Genomic DNA, 24,012 nt, shown 5'->3' with positions numbered 1-24,012 from the left:
GGCAACCAACTCCATCAAATTCTCTGCCTTTGATCTATTCCTCGAGGCGTCTGTTTATTTCAACGTGAAAGAGACCACCAGAAAAACTGACACGTGGATTAGGTTTAAAAAGAGAAGGTACCTGGAGAAGCGGGATGAAGAGAAAGGCTTTACAGAGCTTTTCTCAGAAGGGTTGTGTAGGCAAGTCAAGCATGGAGAGACCCTTGGCCTGACATCCTAAGACTGGTTGCTGTTTGCGGCTACACATTTTGCTGTGGATTCGGGTAGCTACAGGCAAAGCAGCAAGAGTAAACATGCCATTTTATACTCTCTCTCCTGGCGCATGTGCATGCTGGAGACTGCCTGCTGAGGAGGGGTTTAGAAGGTGGGAGGAAGCCAGCGCAGAAATGCAGACAGCGCATCCCAGATCATGAGAGCCGACGGTTCCATTTTCAGGGACTTTGCAACCAAGTTGTTCCACACAACCATTAGTCTAAATTAAACGATACAAGCTAGCATTTAAATCAATCATATTAAAAACAAAAGTAATACATATGAAAACATACCAATTTCCAGTCATTTTTCTACACTGTCCAGCAGTCTATGCCCTTGAGGTTATTTATGTCTATTGTATCTGTGTGGTGAAAGTAGGATGAGCGACTTCTGCACATGTCCTCCCAACTCCCTCATCAGGGGCTTCACGTTGGTAGTTTGAAACCTGCCACAATGGGATATTCAACCCTTGGAAACTGGCATACCCTACAAATAGATCCATTCTCCCCTCCCTGGTGTTAAATCTCAGGACTCCACTGCGGTCTTCAGCCTCATCATCAGCCAGTTTCCTAGAGAATTAGGTTGGTTTTAGGCATTGGGTAACAGTTCAACCAATAACCCACTGGCCTTTGATTGCATTGCTCATTGCCTTTTTGTGTATAGGTTCTCTAGACACCTCCATGGAAGAAAATGTCCTTGCCCAAGGTTTGCCTCAAAAATTTCTGGATTCATTGCTAGTATTGCATAAGCTCATTCATTCTCCCCTGAGTTTGATGAAAAACACCCAAATTCTTCTCATTCTCATATTCCTCTGTGATACTGGGACACAGCGTCCAATAGTTTTCCAACGGAATAGCTTTTCTTTTTTTTTTTTTTTTTTTGAGACGGAGTCTCGCTCTGTCGCCCAGGCTGGAGTGCAGTGGCACGATCTTGGCTCACTGCAAGCTCTGCCTCCTGGGTTCACGCCATTCTCCTGCCTCAGCCTCCTGAGTCGCTGGGACTACAGGTGCCCGCCACCACGCCCGGCTAATTTTTTGTATTTTTAATAGAGACGAGGTTTCACCGTGTTAGCCAGGATGGTCTCGGTCTCTTGACCTTGTGATCCGCCCGCCTCGGCCTCCCAAAGTGCTGGGATTACAGGCGTGAGCCACCATGCCCGGCCCAGAATAGCTTTTCTTACCTGGGAATGTCCTCCCCAGATGGTTGATACTTAGGAAAAGCAGTGAACCATAATGCCTCAGCCTCTGTCTCGTCATCTTCGTCGAAAAAATGTAAGATGCTACCACACATCTGAGAAACAGGGGGTAACTCCCTGTATACCCTGGAAAACAAGAACAGAATTTGTCTATGAATATAAGGTAGGTGCCTGATGATAGCATGGGCTGTGCAGGAAGATTTTATGTTAATAGCCATAGACCCCATATTTTATCTTAGGGAAGTCTTTCCTCAGGCCTGCACGACTCCATCTCACCTCTCATCAAGTAAAATTTAACTGGATGCCTATTTCCCACTATATGCTGCTTTTTCCATCCTAGGAAGCAGATGTCAATCAATTCTCAACATCTAGCATTTGCCACAAACTTTGGTTTCATAATATACTTGTTGACCTATATAACCTTGCTAAGAATTTTAGGGAAAGTACGAGATTCCCAGTTTGACTTTTGACCTCAGGTGATCCACCTGCCCTCACCTCTCAGTGCGCTGGGATTATAGGTGTGAGTCACTGGGCCCCGACCTCTTTTTCTTTTTTTTTTTTTTTTTGAGGCGGAGTCTTCACTCTGTCGCCCAGGCTGGAGTGCAGTGGCACCATCTCGGCTCACTGCAAGCTCCGCCTCCCGGGTTCGCGCCATTCTCCTGCCTCAGCCTCCGGAGTAGCTGGGACTACAGGCGCCCGCCACCACGCCCGGCTAATTTTTTGTATTTTAGTAGAGACGGGGTTTCACCGTGTTAGCCAGGATGGTCTCGATCTCCTGACCTCGTGATCCGCCCGTCTCGGCCTCCCAAAGTGCAGGGATTACAGGCGTGAGCCACCGCGCCCGGCCCCGACCTCTTTTTCTTACATCTTATGAGATAGAAACTCTTTTGAAATAAAAACTTATGATAACAAAGAAGAAAAGTAACATATATACTAATTTTTATGCAAATAACCTACACGTCTTTGCTTCTTATGAATGTACATGAAGCAGTGCAGCAAAATTCCAAATCTTTCATTTTTCCCCAACCAACAGATGTCCCTTACATATCATCTGTCACACAGGCTTCAGCCTGAGAAAAAATTCCAGTTCTCGTGTCTCGCAGTTTCTGTATGCTATTGTCAACCAGTACTGTCTGCTGTCTTACGAGTTCTGATGCATCTACACTCCTACTGGATCCATTGTCCCTGGGAAAACACAAATGGAGTTGGAATGTGAGCATGTCAGAGGAGCTCAATGGTGGGACAATCTTCTCACTGTGATGTAGCAAAAGTAGTCCAATCCTTAGAGATGTCCACCCTTAGACATGCACATCCATAGAGATGCCATCCTTAGAGATACTATTCTTAGAGATGCCATCCTTAGAGAAGCCTTAGAGATGCCTATTCTTAGAGATACCTTCTTTGATGCCCATCCTATAATAAAATGCCATTCCTCCACATTTTTACTGAATTAACTGCATCTACTCTGTTTCCACACAGTAGACAATGATCTTATCTCAGGAGGCATGCCTCCTTTGATTCTCAATCCCTGATGTTCATCACAGTCTGTCACACTTGGCGATGCTCACTACTGGCTTCTATTTTTTTTTTTTTCTTTTTTTTCTTTTTTTTTTTTTGAGACGGAGTCTCGCTGTGTCGCCCAGGCTGGAGTGCAGTGGCCGGATCTCAGCTCACTGCAAGCTCTGCCTCCCGGGTTTTTATGCCATTCTCCTGCCTCAGCCTCCCGAGTAGCTGGGACTACAAGCACCCGCCACCTCGCCCGGCTAGTTTTTTGTATTTTTAGTAGAGACGGGGTTTCACCGTGTTCGCCAGGATGGTCTCGAACTCCTGACCTCGTGATCCGCCCGTCTCGGCCTCCCAAAGTGCTGGGATTACAGACTTGAGCCACCGCGCCCGGCCACTACTGGCTTCTAAAAGGATACCGTGTTTTTGTAAACTATGGAGCATAAGAAGGGCCCTACTCTTCTATCCTTCGTTGGTCCTAAACAGGAGGGAATGTTAACCTGATGAAGTTGTTTGCACAACCCTGGATGGACTGAGCTTATTTGAAGGTAGGATCTCTTTATTTAGGGCGAGCGTGTCAAGGATGATGGACACCAGAGAAATCTGCATTCAGTGCCTTTCACAGACATCACTCAGCAGTGACAGACCTGTCAAAATTGTTGCTTAACCTCTCCGAGTATCAGCTTTCTAACTTGTAAAATAAGGATACAGTACTCTCATCACAAATCCTTGTGGTGATTAATCATAGAAGGCTAAAATTACTTAGCACAAGACCTAGGAAACACTGGGTTCCCAAAGCAAACAATTCATCCTAGTCCGTGGTCTTTTATGCATGCCAGAGCATGTCTCACTCATTTCAGACTTTTTTTTTCTTTTTTCTTTTTGAGTTTCACTGTTGTCGCCCAGGCTGGAGTGTGATGGCGTGATCTTGGCTCACTGCAACTTCCACCTCCCAGGTTCAAGCGATTCTCCTGCCTCAGCCTCCCGAGTAGCTGTGATTACAAGTGCCTGCCACCATGCCCGGCTAATTTGTGCATTTTTAGTAGAGATGGGGTTTCACCATGTTGGCCAGGCTGGTCTCGAACTCCTGACCTCAGGAGATCTGCCCGCCTCCAACTCCCAAAGTGCTGGGATTACAGGCGAGAGCCACCATGCCCGGCCAAGGCTGCTCTTTTTAAAAAGCATGGACTGAGAAGGTTGTAAACAATGTAAATGCATTTGTCACAGCTCTGGATGCTGGAACGTCCAGGATCAAAGTGCTGGTAGACTCGGTGTCTGCTCCTGATTCATAGAGGGCAGACTTCTTGTTCTGTCCAAGCATGGGGAAAGAGAAAGGAGCTCTCCAGGGTCTCCTTCATGAGGGAACTAATTCCATTCATGAGGGCTCTCCTTTATCACCTGACACCTCTCAAAGGCCCCATCTCCTAATAACATCATATTGGAAGTTAGGATTTCAACATACGAATATTGGAGGAACACAAACATTCATTCTACAGCAGTATCTGAATTGCATACATGGAAATATTTGGTCAGATTAATTTGTTTTGAGTTCCAAGACCATGTAAAACAGTGCATTCGTTTTCTACAAATGAGAGATAAGCCGCGGGCTGATGAGGAGCCACTGAAACGCACAGCGGGAGGGCTTAGTAAGTCAGGCTGCATGGTTCTGCTCTGATCTGGGTGCCATGCTGTGGCATTGTCAAGAGCATGGTCAAGGCCATAGGTCCATGCATCAAGGAAAGAGCTGGAAGAACAGCCCTAGACTCGCTTTTGCTCAGGTATGAAGCAGCCATGGTGAAAATCAGGGAAGGAGAGAGGTCTAAAAAGTACACCTGGGCCGGGTGTGGTGGCTCACACCTGTAATCCCAGCACTTTGGGAGGCCGAGGTGGGCAGATCAAGAGGTCAAGAGATCAAGATCATCCTGGCCAACATGGTAAAACCCTGTCTCTACTAAAAATACAAAAATTAGATGGGCGTGGTGGTGCACACCCGTAGTCCCAGCTACTGGGGAGGATGAAGCAGGGGAATCGCTTGAACTGGAGATGCAGAGGTTGCCATGAGTTGAGACTATGCCACTGCACTCCAGGGTGACAGAGGGAGACTCCGTTTCAAAAACCAAAACAAAAAAAGTACACCTGGGTGCCCCTGGGGTTTTCCCCTTCATTCATACAGAGATGAATGAGTGAATACAATGTGAGCAGAACCTTTCTTCCAGAAAACATCCATGGTGCTCTGTATCTCATGAACTATAACGAGATGCAGAAGAATCAGCCATCAGGAACCCGCACAGAGCGCAAAGTCACTCACCGTCTCCACAGCTCTTCATCACTGCTGCTACTCTCTTCATGACACTCCTTTTTGTCCATCTGTCAAATGTTGTATTTATCTCTTTACTGTATCTTTTTCACCCTGAAAAAATTAAAAGAGGTTGTATTTAGGTACATGGGAAGAACCGTCAGATAAATCTTAGCTTCCGTGTCTCTAAAAGGTTGACAAAAGCACTTATTGCTCATTCAAAAGAGATGCATCAGTGGAATTGCTCCTAGCAGCGGTAGGTGCTTAGAACAGAGGCCGAAACAGGTGAGCTGCAAAATAGAAACTTTTTTTTTTTTTGCGTAATGAAATGGGAGTATGGATTTTTCAAATTCTTTTATTTTTGATGTAGCCCTGCATCTGCAAGTTAAGCCATGTAGAATAGTAACTTTTAGAGATTCCAACCTGACAGAGGCAAAAGTGTGATTATTTTCCTTGCCTTCCATTCTCTCTCGTACAACTCTAATGGTTTCTCTTGCCTAAATCGTCACCTAGATTTCTTTAAAATGCTTGGGTTTAGGAACCGTTGTCTGACCCATTACCTTCACCAGTTCTGCTATGACATTTTTTAAAGATTAGATTTTTAAAATAATGGCTTTATGGATATATAGTTCACCAACCACACGATTCACAAACCACACAATAAACTATACAATTCAGTGTCGTATATAGCATAGTTACAAAGTTGTAACTATGTAACTAAAACCACCACAATCAGTTTTAGGACAGCGTCATCACCTCAAAAAGAAACTCACTAAGCAGCACTCCCCATTCCCCACATGCACGCACACCCAGCCACAGGCACCCACGAATCCACCTTCTGTCTCCACAGGTTTACTCATTCTGGACATTTGATTTAACAGGAGTTGTTATGGACTGAATGTATGTGTCCACCCTCAAGTTCCTGTGTTGAAATCCTAACTCCAAATGTGAGGATACGAGGAGATGGGGCCTTCGGGAGGTGATGAGGTCATGAGGGTGGAATCCTCATGAATGGTCTCAATGCCCTTAGAAAAGAGACCCCAGAGACCTCCCTCCCTCTTTCTACCATGGGAGAGCAGAGCAAGAAGTCAGCTGTCTGGCCGGGCACGGTGGCTCATGCATGTAATCCCAGCACTTTGGGAGGCCGAGGCGGGCAGATCACAAGGTCAGGAGATCGAGACCATCCTGACTAACAGGGTGAAACCCCGTCTCTACTAAAAATACAAAAAATTAGCCAGGAGTGGTGGCGGGCGCCTGTAGTCCCTGCTACTCTGGAGGCTGAGGCAGGAGAATGGCGTGAACCCAGTAGGCGGAGCTTGCAGTGAACCGAGATCACGCGACTGCACTCCAGCCTGGGTGACAGAATGAGACTCCATCTCAAAAAAAAAAAAAAAAAAAAAAAAAGAAGTCAGCCATCGGCCGGGCGCGGTGGCTCAAGCCTGTAATCCCAGCACTTTGGGAGGCCGAGACGGGCGGATCACGAGGTCAGGAGATCGAGACCATCCTGGCTGACACGGTGAAACCCCGTCTCTACTAAAAAATACAAAAAAAAACTAGCCGGGCGAGGTGGCAGGCGCCTGTAGTCCCAGCTACTTGGGAGGCTGAGGCAGGAGAATGGCGTGAACCCGGGAGGCGGAGCTTGCAGTGAGCTGAGATCCGGCCACTGCACTCCAGCCTGGGTGGCAGAGCGAGACTCCGTCTAAAAAAAAAAAAAAAAAAAGAAGTCAGCCATCTATGAACGAGGAAGCAGGTTCTCTCCAGTCACTGAATGTACCAGTGCCTTGATCTTGGGCTTCCCAGCCTCCAGAACTGTGAGAAATAAATCCTGTTGTTTAAGTCACATAGTCTATGATCCTTTTGTTAAAGAAGCCCAAAGTGACTAAGACAGGCATCAAACAATATATTGTCCTTTGTGATGGATCCTTTCACTTTGCATAATGTTTTCAAGGTCCATCCGTGTTATACCACATAACAGAACCTCCTTTGTTTTCATGGCTGAATAATATTCCACTGTATGGAGACACCACATATTCTCTATCCATTCAGCAGACGATAGACATTTGGGTGAGTTCCACTTTGGGGCTGTTATGAAAAATGCTGCTGTGAATATTCAGGTACAAATTTCCGTGTGGACAGATTATTTCATTCTCTTGGGTGCATACTTAGGAGTGGAGTTGCTGGGTCATATGGTAACTCTGCGTTTAACCTTCAAGGAACTGCCAGACTGTTTTCCAAAGCACCAATTTCCATTCCCACCAGCAGTGTAGGAGGGTGCCAGCTTCTCCATATCCTCATCTATAATTGTTATTATAGGCCTTTTAAAAATGGCCATTCTAGTACATGTAAAGTGATATCTTATTGTAATTTTTGAAGATTTTTATATAGTAGTAATAATACATATTATTAATAGCATTGTAGACACTTTGGATAACAGAAAAGAAAATTAGTGAATTACAAATCACTCAAAATCCAAACGCCCACAAATAATCCATCTTAACTTTTTGACTATTTGGTTTTATTAAATATATTAAAATAGGGTGCCTGGGCGTGGCGGCTCACGCCTGTAATCCCAGGACGTTGGGAGGCTGAGGCAGGTGAATTACCTGAGCCCAGGAGTTCCAGACTTGCCTGGTCAGCATGGCGAAACCCATCTCTACTAAAAATACAAAAATTAGCTGGGCGTGGTGGCACACGCCTGTAATCCCAGCTACTCCGGAGGCGGAGCTAGGAGAATTGCTTGAACCCAGGAGGCAGAGGTTGCAGTGAGCTGAGATCGTGCCTCTGCACTCCAGCCTGGGTGACAGAGAGAGACTCTGTCTTCAAAACAAAACAAACAAACAAACAAACAAAATAGGGTAATACTATGCCTACTTTTTAAAACAAACTATTTGTATCCTAGGAATGCAACTTAATTTTAATAAATCAAATTGTGTTTAACACTCAGGATCATACAGCACTCCACTGTCTCACCATCCTCTCTCTGCAATATTGTTTCAAGCATCTTTAAACACACAAGTAGGTTTACAATTTCTGGTTGCAGGAAACTAGTGGGGGCACCTTTGAATCACCCACAAGTTGATCTTATCCATAGATCAAGTCTTAATACCACCTTGGAATAAAGCCCTACAATTTTGTTTGTGCAATTACAGTGTGTCCAGCATAGTGTGACCTCAGACTCTTTGCAGTTTATTTAAGAGGCTGAAGAAAAATATGTGACCGGATCAGTTTCCATACTGAGTTGAGCTCTTCACAATTACTATTAGAGATTTACAGATCAAAACATGAATTCTAGGCAGATACATCAGGCAGTTGCTGCTGGAGTCACAATGCACCTAATTATATCAGTAGACAAAGCTAGAGAGGGTATATTTGTATATTATATCACCACATATAACAAACCATAATTCTATCTCTGCTACTGAGCAATGCAAAACCAACTCCAATTAGCACCATATTAAGACGAACAGTAAAGCTGCTCAATGAAATTCACAATTTCTTATGTGGTGGTTTTTGTTCTTTGCATCTCACTATTGTTCTACAGTCATGTCATTTTAAAGTTCTTCACAACTTCTTTAAGAAGAAAGTGAAACAATTGAATTAATTATTCAGAGTTCACCTTGGTTGAAATAGTTTGGTTTGTTTTTATTCTGAGGCAACTGGCCATTTAATATTGGAGAGTTCTAAGTTCTTTTTTTTTTTTTTGGACGGAGTTTTTCTCTTGTTGCTAGGCTGGAGTGCAATGGCACGATCTCAGGTTCAAGCAATTCTCCTGTCTCAGCCTTCCGAGTAGCTGGGATTACAGGCATGTCCCACCACACCCTGCTAATTTTGTATTTTTAGTTGAGACAGGGTTTCTCCATGTTGCTCAGGCTGGTTTTGAACTCCCAACCTCAGGTGATCTGCCTGCCTCGGCCTCCCAAAGTCCTAGGATTACAGACATGAGCCATCGTGCCCAGCCTGAGAGTTCTAAGTTCTTAGAAGGTGGTTGTGTTTACCTACTAGAATTTTGTTGGTAGCAATAATCATCTAATGGGAATTCAGAGAAGTGATTTTAAAGATTTGACTTCCAAAACCCTATACAAATGTTTTATTTTACCACCAATGAATTTATCAGCAATAACTGAATATTTATTTATATGCATAATAATCACTCACACGTTCCAACTAGACAAACCAAATATTTCTATGCAATTTTCAATAAAAATATAAAAATCTACATATTTCATGTATTTATGTTTAATTGTTATGTTTCTCACAGCCTGCAACAAATTTAATTTAGCTATCCTCTGAACTACAAGCTTCCCTTTGCTATAACAAACACTTTTCTTTTATTTAAGTATTGTTATTCCAGAGTTAATATAGTATGCATTCAAATGATTTCTTATTTAGTATTATTTTACCTAGTACCATTATATATTTAATTTTTTTCTCATGAAGCCAGGCACAGTGGTTTGCGCCTGTAGTCCCAGCCACTCGGGAGGCTGAAGTGAGAGGATCCCTTGAGCCCAGGAGTTTAAGGTCACAGTGAGCTGTGAAAGTGTCACTGTATTCCAGTCTGGGTGACAAAGCAATACCTCATTTCAAGAAACAAAATGGAGTTTTTTCCTTAGAAGAATTTAAAGAAGCTATACATTATTTTGGCTAACTTTCTATAGGATTAACTAGAAGTTACTGAGACTTGATCTACAGCCTTTTTTTTCATGAGCCAAAAAGCATCTCTCACTTTAATTACACCTGTATTAGGAGAGTTATGATCAATTTCAGCAGTTATAGTTTCTGAGAACTTGGATAAATATAAACATGAATTACATAAAATTTATATAAGTCCAGGTATTCAAAAATGAGAAATAATGTGATATATGATCAAAGTAATAGCAAGACAATATACAATTAAATCACTCAACAATTACTGGGAATATGTATGAAGCCTTGTTGGTAAAATTCTACCTGGTACTTCTGAAACGAACAAGGCAATGGGAAGTAACAGTTTATCTCGTCTATTACTGAGTATCGATGAAAGCAATAAGGTGAATGGAAAAGTCCATGCAAACTCCGTTTTCAGAATAACGAGGAGACAGATATAATTCACAAATCCAAGTGTTTCTCGCTAGCAGACAAAACTGTGAAGTCAGGGTGGAGCATGGCAGAGGAACAGGGAGGAAGTGCAGAGTGAGAAAACATAAAGAAGTCAGGAAGGGCCAGAAGAGGAACTTCCTGTGAGTAAAGTCTCATACTCGGTGATTTATCTGTAGAGTCTGAATACAAGAGCTGTGAGATCTGGGCAGTTGGAATGGAGGCTGAGCAGCGGATAGATGTGGTAGAGGCAGGGGTGGATGGGAGATCCTTGAAGATAGAGAAATGGCCTAGTGTGACAGAGTACAGAAATACTACAAAAACTCACTTGTAGAAAGCACGTTCTGCATATAATCAGACATGGAACTGTCCCATGCATTCCATAATAATTAAGAAAAAGATATTACCGGAGCATCGCTTAAAGGTACTACAAGAAAATAGGTGAGAAGACCAGGACGTTTTGTTTTGTTTGTTGGTTTGTTTGTTTGAGATAAAGAACAATCAAAGGAAAATGATGGACCAAAATTAACAATCATTCTTGGGGGGAAAAAAACTCCACCCACAATTCCTCAGTAAAAAGGATTACACACATTCTCGGCATAATACGTCTCTCTCAGGCCAAAGGCTATCCTTATGCTTCATGTGGACGCTATGAAATCATTCCAGCTGAGGTCAGGAAAATACCAAGTATGACCTTCCCTATTTAAGTTAAAATATTGGAAGCTTATTCCAAAATATTGGAATAAACTTGAAATACGGTGATTGAATGGAAGGACATTAAACTATAACTCACTAGACATGTTATTTTACTCTATAGACAAACACAACAAATCACCTGAAATAAGCTACAAAAGTAAGATAAACCAGTAAGTTAGAGAAAGAATCTTTTTTTTTTTTCTTTTGAGACGGAGTCTCCCTCTGTTGCTCAGGCCAGAGTGCAGTGGTGCAATCTTGGCTCACTGCAACCTCTGCTTCCTGGGTTCTAGTGATTCTGCTCCTCAGCCTCCCAAGTAGCTGGGATTGCAAATATGTGCCACCAAGTCTGGCTGATTTTTCTTGTATTTTTAGTAGAGATGGGGTTTCACCATGTTGGACATGCTGGTCTCGAACTCCTGACAGGTGATTTGCCTGCTTCGGGTTCCCAAGTGCTGGGATTACAGGCATGAGTTACCGTGCCCGGCCAGAAAAATCTTAATATACAAAAATGAAAAGCCTTTTAATATAACAGACTATCCCAATTTCATAAAAGAAGAAAATACACCCATTAAAATAGAAACTATGGTGCCTAGAATTAAACTGTACAAAAAACATGACCCATATAATTTTTTTATGTTGAAATAATTTTAAACATGAAAAAATAGCAAAGATTCGTATAAATCCTCAACCACCTTATCCTAATGTTAGCTATATATAATTGTATTTATATAATAGTTGTTATATATAAAATAATTGTATATGTACATTTATATCATATATAATCATACATATACATTTATTGTATTATATATTATATACAGCTGTATATGTAATTGTAATATAATAATTATACACATAATAGTATATGTAATACAATTATCTAACAAGGAAATTGATGTTGGCATATCCTACCATTACCTAATGTGCGGACCTTATTAGAATTTTGTCTACATTTGTCTGAATGTCCGCTTTCTTCTCCAAGATCTAATTGAGGATCTCACATTGCACTTAGTTGTTATCTGTCCTTAGATTCCTCCAGTCTGCGACAATTTCTTATTTTTTCCTTGTCTTTTGTGATTGTGACACTTTCGCTGAGCATGGTCAATTATTTTACAGAATGTTTATCAATTTGGATTTCTTTGATGTTTTCTCATGATTAGGTTGAGGTCATGCATGTTTGTCTTCTGTGTTCAGTCAACATGCCCCAGCCTTTTTGGAATATTTCTTCACGTTCTGGCGTCACAATTTATTCCAATGTTATCTTGTATATTCCCTGCCCCAGCCCTAGAAGTAACCACTTCTCCACAGATCCTTGGCTCCCTTGTATTCAAAATAGTATTTAGAAACCAAGGTGGGGCACAGTGGCTCACGCCTGTAATCCCAGCACTTTGGGAGGCCGAGGTGGGCTGATCTCCAGGTCAAGAGACGGAGACCATCCTGGCCAACACGGGGAAACCCCGTTTCTACTAAAAATACAAAAAATTAACTGAGCGTGATGGCATGCGCCTGTAATCCCAGCTACTCGGGAGGCTGAGGCAAGAGAATCGCTTGAACCCGGGAGGCAGAGGTTGCAGTGAGCCGAGATTGTGCCATTGCACTCCAGCCTGGGTGACAGAGGGAGACACAATCTCAAAAAAAAAAAAAGAAAAAAAAAGTAATATTGATTAAAAATCAAATTGCATGAGAATGCATAGCAGGATACCAAGCAAATACAACTTTTAAATATACAGAAAATAATATTTAAAATACAAACCAAACATATAAATCATGCAGGGGCATTAAACACGTTTCTGGATAGTGGTAACAGCCGAGAGTGGCTGGATGAATTCCAGAGAAATTTCATATATTGCTTCAATTTTATTTAAAATATATTATTACCTATGTCTTAGATATTTTGTTTTTAAATAATGGGCAAGGATATTATAAACTCTGCAGAAGTAAGTGTAATCGTGTTTTTTCCTGCCCACATTAAAGATGGCCCAGATGCTCGCACTGACCCTGTTGACCACCCACAGCCATCATGGCGACCGGAAGTCCTAAGAGCTTACTTCCCTCAGTGCTCAGAGAGCCCTCCTTCTCTTTGAGCATTATTTTAAGAGAAGTTGAGAACTAGAGAAACCGACCTAAGGGGATTCTCCCATTTGGCCCGTCTTCCCCTGAAGTCACCACCTGCTGCTTTTCTGGAGCGCTTACCAGGTGAGTTTCAGGAGCCCCAGGGTACAGGAAGGAGAAACGGAGGCTTGTTGCTGGGACACCGCCAGGCTGCTCCGTGTTCTGCTCCTCTTGGTTAGCAAGGAGGGAGTACGACAAAGCGCGTGTCAGAAGGGGAAACAGGGCCCTCCCCTTGCTAAAAACAAATCCCTCTAGGGGCTCGGCATCCTGTTAGTCATAGCTTAAATTTATGACTTCAATGACTTGGCTTGGGCAGTCTTTAATCTCTCTCATACTTAGTTTGTTTTACTTTCTGTAATAATAGTTTTTACACCAATGTTTATGTGGCTAATACTAATAATTTTACACTGTAACTGTATAACTTTAATTATTAGACGTTTTAACCTAACTAACAAACATACGAAAGCTTCCTAAGGGAAACAATTTCTTTTTTCTTTTTTTTTTTGAGACTGAGGCTCCCTCTCTCGCTAGGGAGTGTAGTGGCATGATCTCGGCTCACTGCAACCTCTGCCTCCCAGGTTCAAGCAATTCTTGTGCCTCAGCCTCCCGAGTAGCTGGGACTACAGGCGTGCATCACAACGCCCAGCTAATTTTTTATTTATTTTATTTATTTATTTTTTTGAGACAGAGTCTCACTCTGTCGCCCAGGTTGGAGTGCAGTGGCAGGATCTCAGCTCACTGCAAGCTCCACCTCCCGGGTTTACGCCATTCTCCTGCCTCAGCCTCCTGAGTAGCTAGGATTACAGGCGTCCACCACCACGCCCAGCTAATTTTTATGTTTTTGGTAGAGACGGGGTTTCACCTTGTTAGCCAGGATGGTCCCGATCTCCTGACCTTGTGATTCGCCCGCCTCGGCCTCCCAAAGTGCTGGGATTACAGGCGGGAGCCCCTGCACCCAGCCGGAAACAATGTTTACTCGGGAATAGAGCATTGCCATTGGGAATAGATATGCCATATTAAACTATGTGTATATTCAGGGAGATAAAGGAAGACAGAAATAGGGAGGATTGCATGTTGTTTTGACAGAATTTTCCTTGGCTACAAAGATCAGTAACAAGGGTGACATTAGTCCGAGGTTGGACCAGCAGAAATATTTTTTAAGGTTGTGAAGACCTTTATGCAAGGTTGTGGCTTTTGTGGAGTCTTTTTCATTTTCAGGCATACAAGGATAACAGTCCTCTCTTCATGGCTTTCCTGGCTCTATTTGTCAGGGTTACCTTAACATAAGTGACTCCATTTTGTTCTGACAACTTTCAGATTTCCCCTTGTGATCAAGAAGTTTCTCTGAAAGCATTCTCCTGCCTCAGCCTCCCGAGTAGCTGGGACTACAGGTGCTCACCACCACACCCAGCTAATTGTTTTTGTATTTTTAGTAGAGACGGGGTTTCACTATGTTGGCCAGGCTGGTCTCGAACCCCTGACTTGTGATCTGCCCACCTTGGCCTCCCAAAATGCTGGGATTACAGGCATGAGCCACCGCACCTGGCCTGCATTTTTTTCAAAGAATTACTGTGGCATTTTTTCCAGTGTCATTGTGTTCTGTGGTTCTTATCTAGTCTTCACATTTATTTACATAATGAACTTTAGTGATGGATTTCCACAGAATTTTTGTCACTACGTGGTTGCCTAGAAGTATATATACTAAGATGGAACATACTGAAATATGAGCTAACTTTTCTCATTCAATTATTGATTACTTAGTTAGTTTGTTTATTATTTGGGGGATGGGATCTTGCAATGCTGCCCAGACTGGACTCAAACTCCTGGGCTCAAACTCCTGCCTCAGCCTCCCAAGTAGGTGGGATTACAGGCATGTACTACATCACCTGGCTTAATTATTTATTATTTATAACTCATTATACATATATTCAGATAACTTAATCTGTGAGCTAAACTCTTCCACTTTGTTGGCAGTCATTTCTGTGTTTGCTGTGTGGCTACGGATGCTATGTGTTTCCTCTATGCTTGAGATAGGATGATGGGGATTCTTCAATGGCTGTGTGAGTTGTTATTCTAGGGCACTTAAGAATATGAATTGGTCAATTTTTTATATCTCTACTGATATTCTGTTGTTCTGTTAATTGCTAAAAGACTATTGATCAGATTTCCCACAAGAGGGGAGGATTATTCTATATCTGTTTATCATTCTACCCATGTATACTATACACATATTGAAAGTGTTAATATGTATACACAAAATTAAAATTGTTCTTCTTATTGAAGTGATCTACTTTATATTTAGTAATGCTGTTTAGGTAAAATGTATTTTGTCTAACGTTATTGGAGGTGCACCTGCTCCCCATTGATTACATTTTTACACAGATGGTCATCTTGCATTCTTTTATTGGAATCTTAATATAACTTCTTCTTTGGGTTTACTTCCTGTAAGATGGAGGGAAATGCTCTTGAAGCCTAATTTGTCTGACATTCATATTGTTGCTCCAGATTCTTTTTAATAACCATGAATATGATATATCATTGCCATTGTCATGTGAGGGGTGGGAAAGTGGCCCCAGCTGGAAATATTTGTGCAGATGAGTATTTAAAATGATAAATGTTGGCCAGGCGTGGTCGCTCACAGCTGTAATTACAGCACTTTGGGAGGCCGAGGCAGGCGGATCACGTGAGTCCAGGAGTTCGAGACCAGCCTGGCCAACATGTTGAAACCCCGTCTCTACAAAAATACAAAAATTAGCCAGGCACGGTGATGCACACCTGTAATCCCAGTCACTGCAGCTCCCTGCACCTGCACTCCCCGCACACCACATTCTCTTAACCAGCCCTATTCTTTTTAGCTCCTATCATGTGTACATATACCTTTTCCTGTACCACAAACATTCTGTATAATCTCTTGTGCTGTTATGTTTTATCGTTCAGATCACGGATATACGTCCAACCCATTAAATAGTACAAAGAATAAGGAACATGTGCAAAATATATTTGTGGAATGAACAAAAGAAGTGCCATAGAGCAGTACAGTTTAACAGAAATATAATCTAAGCCCCAAATGTATATTAAATTTTCTAGCAGCTGCATTTAAAAAAGCAAAAACAAGAAGATAAAATTAGTTTTAATAATACATGTGTAGTTGTATATGTCTACACATATATGTTTATGTATATATATACTTATAAGGCCAGTGCAGTGGCTCACACCTGTAATCCTAGCACTTTGGGAGGCCAAGGCAGGCAGATCATTTGAGGTCAGGATTTTGAGACCAGCCTGGCCAACATGGTGAAACCCCATCTATATTAAAAAATACAAAACATTAGCTGGGCGTGGTGGTGCATACCTATAATCCTAGGTACTCGGAAGGCTGAAGTGGGAGGATTGCTTGAACGCAGGAGGTGGGGATTGCAGTGAGCTGAGGTCACACCACTGTACACTCCAGCCTGGGTGACAGAGCAAGACTCTGTCTCAAAAAAAAAAAAAAAAAAAAAAAATTCCGGGCACGGTGGCTCAAGCCTGTAATCCCAGCACTTTGGGAGGCCGAGACGGGTGGATCACGAGGTAAGGAGATCGAGACCATCCTGGCTAACATGGTGAAACCCCGTCTCTACTAAAAAATACAAAAAACTAGCCAGGCGAGGTGGCGGGCGACTGTAGTCCCAGCTACTCGGGAGGCTGAGGCAGGAGAATGGTGTGAACCCGGGGGGCAGAGCTTGCAGTGAGCTGAGATACAGCCACTGCACCCCAGCCTGGGCAACAGAGCGAGACTCCATCTCAAAAAAAAATATATATATATACACACACACACACACACACACTCTTATATATATATTTACATATATATTTATATATATACTTATATGTGTATATATGTATTTTATTTAAATATGCATATATATGTAAATATAATAAAACATACACATGTTTTACCCAAAATGTCGTAATTTAAACTTGTCAGCAATGTGAAAATTATTAAGATAATATTTATATACTGTTATTTATATTGACTTCAAAACCTGAATGCTTTTTAAATTTATGATACACTTCAATTCAAACTAGCCCCAATTCAATTGTTCAATCACTGCATGACTTTTTCTCCACCTAAGTCATCATGGAGACTTCCCAGCTGCAGAAGAAAGTATGGGGTTTGAGGTCAGCCATTGAAAGCTCCCTGAGAGGCCGGGCGCGGTGGCTCAAGCCTGTAATCCCAGCACTTTGGGAGGCCGAGACGGGCGGATCACGAGGTCAGGAGATCGAGACCATCCTGGCTAACACGGTGAAACCCCGTCTCTACTAAAGAAATACAAAAAAACTAGCCGGGCGAGGTGGCGGGCGCCTGTAGTCCCAACTACTCGGGAGGCTGAGGCAGGAGAATGGCATGAACCCGGGAGACGGAGCTTGCAGTGAGCTGAGATCCGGCCACTGCACTCCAGCCTGGGCGGCAGAGCAAGACTCCATCTCAAAAAAAAAAAAAAAAAAAAAAAAAGAAAGCTCCCTGAGAACTGATCATTCTTGTCTTAGAGATGAAGAGGTAAATTAGAAAATAATTTTATTATTTTTCATGAGCACAAAAGGGCAGATGGTTGGGTAGTATGATGAAATAATTCCAGTGATCATCTCCAGCCTTGGGTTTTTCTCAGATTTATAAAAGAAATAAAGGGTGATGAAGTTGTTTGAGTAATAAAAGCACACAAAGCAACTGAGCAGCAGAAGGATGGTGTGGGTGGCTCTGTGTTCAGGAGATGGCTGGGAAGAGAGGAGGCTGGGGCTGTGCAGACGCTGGGCTGGTATCTGCAGAGCAGACTCGCCATGTCGATGCTGGTCCAGACCATGAGGAACACGAACAGGACATTGTGAATCACCATGACATTGATAAATGATCCTTGCGGGAGTTTTATCTGTTTAGATCATGGATGTACGTCAAACCCATTAAATAGTACCAAGAATAAGGAACATGTGCAAAATATATTTGTGGAATGAATAAAAGAAGTCCCATAGAGCAGTTCAGTTTAACAGAAATATAATCCAAGCTCCAAATGCATATTAAATTCTTGTATGTATGACCTAGTTTGACAATAATCTTGTGAATATCCAGGACCAACAGTGGTGAAACTGGTATTGGCTTCTGTGGTTTCAATGCTGTGAACATGGATTAGCATGTTGGTGAGCCAGAGGGAAATGAAAGAGGGAACAAGTCTCAAGGCTGATATTCGGATCACACAATAGTTTACCAAACTCGTTACCAATATCGTAACGAGACATTCACACCACAAACCAGGAGAAAACGTTGGTGTTTTCACACAGTATAACTTTCTGCAAGACATTGAAACAAGACTGTATATCATAACGAGACTTTCATTTCACTTAATTCAACCTTTTCTACTTGGCAGAATAATGGTATAATTCAAATTTTATGATCAATTCCTTCTGCTTATAACTTAACAGAACCCAACCTACAAAATTCTTTAGTATCCATTGGTTAAATAAGAAATTGTCTGTGCTGTTGCTAATATGACATGCTATACCTGGACAAACTCCTCTGAGAAAAGTTGAGGCCCCTATACACAACATAAGAACGCAGGCCACATGGTTACCCCAGGACTCACCTAATTCCCTACTGTCTTGAATAACTGTTTGAGTTCTTCAATTAGTTGTCTTTAAACCTAGGTTTATGGCTCAAAACCACATGCAAACTGAAAATCTCATATTACTCTTAATTTGTATTTCCTCTTACTTTGTATTTCTCCTTTTTAAACTTTGTATCTGTTACTTGTTAAATTTTTTCAGAGGCGCAGCTCCTACCAAGATAATACTGAACCAGCACTTTAAAACGATAGCAAAAGATTGTAGAACAGACAAAATTGAACTTATTAATGGACTCTAGGGAGACTTAGCCTGAGAGTTGCACCCTTCAAATCTCATTTGTTGCTCAAATGCTTTTGACATCGATTCCTAGTCACCAATCACTCCCCAGAAGATGAGACGAGACCAGCAAACTGGGACAGGTCCATCCTGGCATCAAGGGACATCAAATCTTAATTACAGAATGATTGATCAATGATGCTTTCAGAGAAAGTTCTTGATCACAAGGGGAAATCTGAAAGTTGTCAGAACAAAATGGAGTCACTCATGTTAAGATGACCCTGACAAATAGAGCCAGGAAGGCCATGAAGAGAGGGGTCTTATCCTTGTATGCCTGAAAATGAAAAAGACTTTACAAAACCCACAACCTTGCATAAAGGTCTTCACAACCTTAAACAAAAAATCTTTCTGCAAGGAACGCTGCCCAGCAATTGCCTGTCCAACCTTGGACTAATGTCACCTTTGTGACTGATCTTGGTAGCCAAGGAAAATTCTGTCAAAACAATATGCAATCCTCCCCATTTCTGTCTTCCTTTATCTCCCTGAATATACTCATAGTTTAATATGGCATGTCTATTCCCAATTGCAATGCTCCATTCCCAAATAAACACTGTTACCTTTAGGAAGCTTTCATATGTTTGTTATTTAGGTTAACACTTCTAAAAATTAAAGTATTGTAGTTACAATGTAAAATTATTAGTATTAACAAGATAGATATTGGTATAAAATTATTATTACAGAAATTAAGACCAATTGAGTATGAGAGAGATTATTAAGACCGTCCCAGCCAAGTCACTGAAGTCATAAATTTAAGCTACGACAAAATTTGTTTGTTTTGTTTTTAACAAGGGGAGGGCGCTATTTCCCTTTCTGACAGCCTCACATGAACTTCCGGAACCCTTTGGAGTACTGCTTTCTTCCTAAGTGACCAAGAGGAACAGAACACTGAGCAGCCTGGCAGTGTCCAAGCCACAAGCCGCTGCTCCTCCTTCCTGTACCCTGGGGCTCGTGAAACTCACCTGGTAAGCGCTCCTGAAAAAAGCGCTCCTGAAAAGCAGCAGGTGGTGACTTTAGGGGAGGACAGGCCAAATGGGAGAATCCCCTTAGGATCCGGTTTCTCCATTTCTCAAGTTCTTTTGAAATAATGCTCGTAGAGAAGGAGGGTTTTCTGAGAATTGAGGGAAATAAACTCCCAGGACTTCCGGTCGCCATGATGGTTGTGGGCAATCAACAGGGTCGCTGCAAGCATCGGGGGCATCTTTAATGTGGGCAGGAAAAAAACACGATTCCTTACTTCTGCAGCGTTTATAATATCCTTGCCCATTATTTAAAATAAAATATATATGACATAGGTAATAATATATTTTAAATAAAATTGAAGCAATGTATGAAATTTCTCTGTAATTCATCCAGCCACTCTCGGATGTTACCACTGCCCAGAAACCTCTTAACCACCACCCCCGCGTGATGTATTTGGTTTGTATTTTCAATATTATTTTCTGTAATATTTAAAAGTTATATTTGCTTGGTGTCATGCTGTACAGTCTCATGCAATTTGATTTTTAATCAATATTACTTTTTTTTTTTTGTGATGGAGTCTCTGCTCTGTCACCCAGGCTGGAGTGCAATGGCACGATCTGGGCTCATTGCAACCTCCGCCTCCCGGGTTCAAGCGATTCTCCTGCCTCAGCCTCCCGAGTAGCTGGGGTTACAGGTGCCATCTACTGCACCGGACTAATTTTTGTATTTTTAGTAGGATGGGGTGTCACCGTTTTGGCCAGTCTGGCATGGAACTCCTGATCTCAGGTGATCCGTCCGCCTCGGCCTCCCAAAGTGCTGGAATTACAGGTGTGAGCCACCGTGCCCGGCCCAATATTACACTTTAAATGTTTATCCACGTTTACATGTAGTTTTAATAATTTATGTTAACTGCACTACAGTATTAATGCAGTGATGATATTATAATCAATGTATCCAGTCTTTGATGATGGACATTCAGTTTGTTACCCTGTTTTCTGATAGCAAACCATAATACAATGGACTTTTTATATGCATTTTCTTGTCCACACATAATTTCAAGGGTAGGTGTGTCTTGAAGTTGTCTGGATGTAGCCATTTTATTCTCCAAAGCGGCTGTGTTTTTGCTTATCTCCACTACCGGTTTACGAGTTTCCATAACTACACATTCATATTCATACTTGATTTTTTCAGATTTTCTTATTTGCATCAGTATTGTGGGTGAGAATGATATCTGATAGTTGTCATGCACATTCCCCTGATTACTAGTGAATTTTAACATCTTTTCAGGACATTTGTGTTTTATCCTTTTGATTCCTTATTTATATCATTCGTTCATTTCTTTGTTGTTTGTTTCTTTAATATGTTAAGCAATAATCAATTTTATTCCAAAATTTTTAAAATTTTAGGATTTTTTTTTAAGTGACAGGGCTTCACCATGTGGCACAGACTGGTCTCGGACATCTGGGCCCAGATCCTCCTACCTCCGCTTCCAGAGTGGCTGGGGCTACAGGCAATGCATGCAGGCAGGGCTACGCCTTCATGCGTGGCTGGGATTTTTATTAGATGTTCTTAAACATTTCCAGTGTCATATAAAATACATTATTTACTATACAAGAATTTTAGTATTTGAACTTTAAGGAATGTAATTTTGCATTGTTTTCTTGTGAAGATGAATACAGATTTTCGTGGGAGTAAAAACAATTTAAAGTGAAGAGTATTTGGTTTTCTTGAAATAATTTGATTTCTAAAATAAAAGTAAACAATCTAACTTTTTAAATGCAATATGAAAATGTTTTCAATTGAAATTGTGATAGTAACATTTGATGAGTGGTAACTGAATTTTAATTGAAATTTCAATTGAATGTGTATCACAAGTGATAAAAATCATGTGTATTTTAATTTTAATTTTAAAATTTAAAATTTAGTGTAATTTTAATTTGGTTTGTATGACATCCAAACAAATGAAAGTATTATATATATGTACATATGTATAATAACATAGTGTCATGAAAGTATTATATATATAAATGAAATTTTCCATGTGAAAAATTTAGGTGGAGGTTTTTAAACTGTTTATTTACTTTATAAAGAGTAATAAATTCACATAGTCGGCTGCCCAAGCACAGTTGAATATGTCCTGTAGTATTACTTTATGTGTATATATATATATCCAGAGTTTATGCATATACAAATTTTTGCTTTTTTGTTGAAGAGTAGGTTTACACACTGTTATTTACTATGCCTTTTTTTCATTAACAATAGGTCTTAGTGATAATCAGTATCAGTTTTTAGAGATCTTTGACATTCTTTTAAAATTGCATATTGTTTCATCATTGGATGTATCATGATGTCTTTATTCATTCCCTTACTAAAAAACATTTGAGTCACTTCAAGTTTTATTTTATTTTATTTGAGTTTTTATTTTTGAGACGGACTCTTGCTGTGTCACCCAGGCTGGAGTGCAGTGGCGCCATCTCGGCTCACTGCAACCTCCGCCTCCCGCGTTCAAGCAGTTCTCCTGCCTCAGCCTCCTAAGTAGCTGAAATTACAAGCCCGCGCCACCATGCCTGGGTAATTTTTGTATTTTTAGTAGAGACGGTGTTTCACCATGTTGGCCAGGCTGGTCTCGAACTCCTGACTTCAAGTGATCTGCCTGACTTGGCCTCCCAAGGTGCTGAGATTACAGGAGTGAGCCACAGCACCTGGCTGTGAAGGGGGGCTGCCCCTCTACACCTGTGGGTATTTCTCTTCAGGTGGGACACAGAGAAATACGACACAGAGACAAAGTATAGAGAAAGAACAGTGGGCCCAGGGGACGGACACACTCTGCATGCGAGGACCTGCACCGATGCTGGTCTCTGAGTTCCCTCAGTATTTATTGATCATTATTTGTACTATCTTAGCGAGGGGAGTGTAGCAGGGCAACAGGTGGGGAGAAGGTCAGCAGGGAAACATGTGAGCAAAGGAATCTGTATCATGAATAAGTTCAAGGAAAGGTGCTGTGCCCGGATGTGCACATAGGCTAGATTTACGTTTCACTTTACCCAAACATCTCAGTGTAGCACAGTGCAACAGAGCAGTGTCGCCGCCAGCGTGTCTCACCTCCAGCCACAGGGCGGTTTTCTCCTATCTCAGAATAGAACGAATGGGAATGGTCGGCTTTACATCGAGACATTCCATTCCCAGGGAGGAGCAAGAGACCGAAGCCTTCCTCTCATCTCAGCTGCAAAGAGGCCTCCCTCTTTCCCTCCTCCTCCTCCTCCGCACAGACCCTTTAGGGGTGTCGGGCTGGGGGATGGGAAGGTCTTTCCTTTCCAACGAGGCCATATCTCAGGCTGTCTCAGTGCGGGGAGACCTTGGACAACACCCAGGCTTTCTTGGGCAGAGGTCCCTACGGCTTTCCGCAGTGCACTGCGTCCCTCGTTAATCGAGAACGGAGAATGGCGATGACTTTTACCAAGCATACTGCCTGCAAACATATTGTTAACAAGCCACATCCTGCACAGCCCTAAATCCATTAAACTTTGATTCATTACAGCACATGTTTCTGTGAGCGCAGGGTTGGGGCTAAAGTACAGGTTAACAGCATCTCAAAGCAGAAACAATTTTTCTTAGTACAGATCAAAATGGAGTTTCTTACGTCTTCCTTTTCTACACAGACACAGTAACAGTCTGATCTCTCTTTCTTTTCTCGACACACACGTTTCTAGAGCAATGGTTTTTTGTTTTTTTTTTTAAATTATTGATTTCCTGTTTCATGTATCAGAATAGCTCTTTTACTCTGCTATGCTCTATTTGTCTATCTGTTTGTCAGTCTATCCATCTAGAAGTAAATACAGGCATATGTAGGCAGAGTTCAGTATCCATGCATGGATTCCCTAGGTCTTTCCACTGAGAGACTAGGACAATGATACCTTAGTAGCCATAAACACACATAGTTCCCAGAAACAAGGTTCCTAAAGACTGTTTAGTTCCCGTAAATACCCTTAGTTCC

The 24,012-nt window shown here is 41.7% G+C and overlaps 2 protein-coding genes and 1 pseudogene across 61 annotated transcripts in view; 1 reads left to right on the top strand and 2 right to left on the bottom strand.

Annotated features, from left to right (window-relative positions):
* LOC718594 (caspase recruitment domain-containing protein 8) overlaps positions 1 to 24,012 on the bottom strand; it is a 90,460-nt gene that overhangs the window by 30,077 nt on the left and 36,371 nt on the right. For 19 of the 50 annotated variants that reach the window (XR_013409964.1, XR_013409965.1, XR_013409967.1 and 16 more), the window contains exons 1-4: positions 13,209 to 13,427; positions 5,259 to 5,360; positions 2,492 to 2,632; positions 1,433 to 1,573 (exon numbers count right to left, since the gene is read on the bottom strand). Coding sequence is in view for 21 of the 50 variants with exons in the window: in XM_077980648.1 (XP_077836774.1) it covers positions 1,433 to 1,573; positions 2,492 to 2,632; positions 5,259 to 5,317 (341 nt within the window). In the remaining 29 variants the exon portion in view is untranslated. Of the gene's footprint in view, positions 1 to 448; positions 698 to 1,432; positions 1,574 to 2,404; positions 2,633 to 5,258; positions 5,361 to 13,138; positions 13,428 to 20,017; positions 20,257 to 24,012 lie in introns of those variants that run through there. The other 31 variants (XR_013409969.1, XR_013409970.1, XR_013409971.1 and 28 more) reach the window with 14 other exon arrangements.
* Positions 13,095 to 24,012, top strand: part of CARD8 (caspase recruitment domain family member 8) — a 45,508-nt gene continuing 34,590 nt past the window's right edge. For 8 of the 11 annotated variants that reach the window (XM_077980688.1, XM_077980687.1, XM_077980684.1 and 5 more), the window contains exon 1: positions 19,880 to 20,020. The gene's annotated coding sequence lies outside the window, so the exon portion shown is untranslated. Of the gene's footprint in view, positions 13,212 to 19,870; positions 20,021 to 24,012 lie in introns of those variants that run through there. The other 3 variants (XM_077980685.1, XM_077980691.1, XM_077980686.1) reach the window with 3 other exon arrangements.
* Positions 17,673 to 18,016, bottom strand: MACMULV1R-PS1040 (vomeronasal 1 receptor macMulV1R-ps1040 pseudogene; annotated as a pseudogene).

Source organism: Macaca mulatta, chromosome 19 (genome assembly GCF_049350105.2).
Source record: "Macaca mulatta isolate MMU2019108-1 chromosome 19, T2T-MMU8v2.0, whole genome shotgun sequence".
Classification (NCBI taxonomy): Eukaryota; Metazoa; Chordata; class Mammalia; order Primates; family Cercopithecidae; genus Macaca; species Macaca mulatta.
This window is presented reverse-complemented; position numbering and strand designations above follow the sequence as displayed.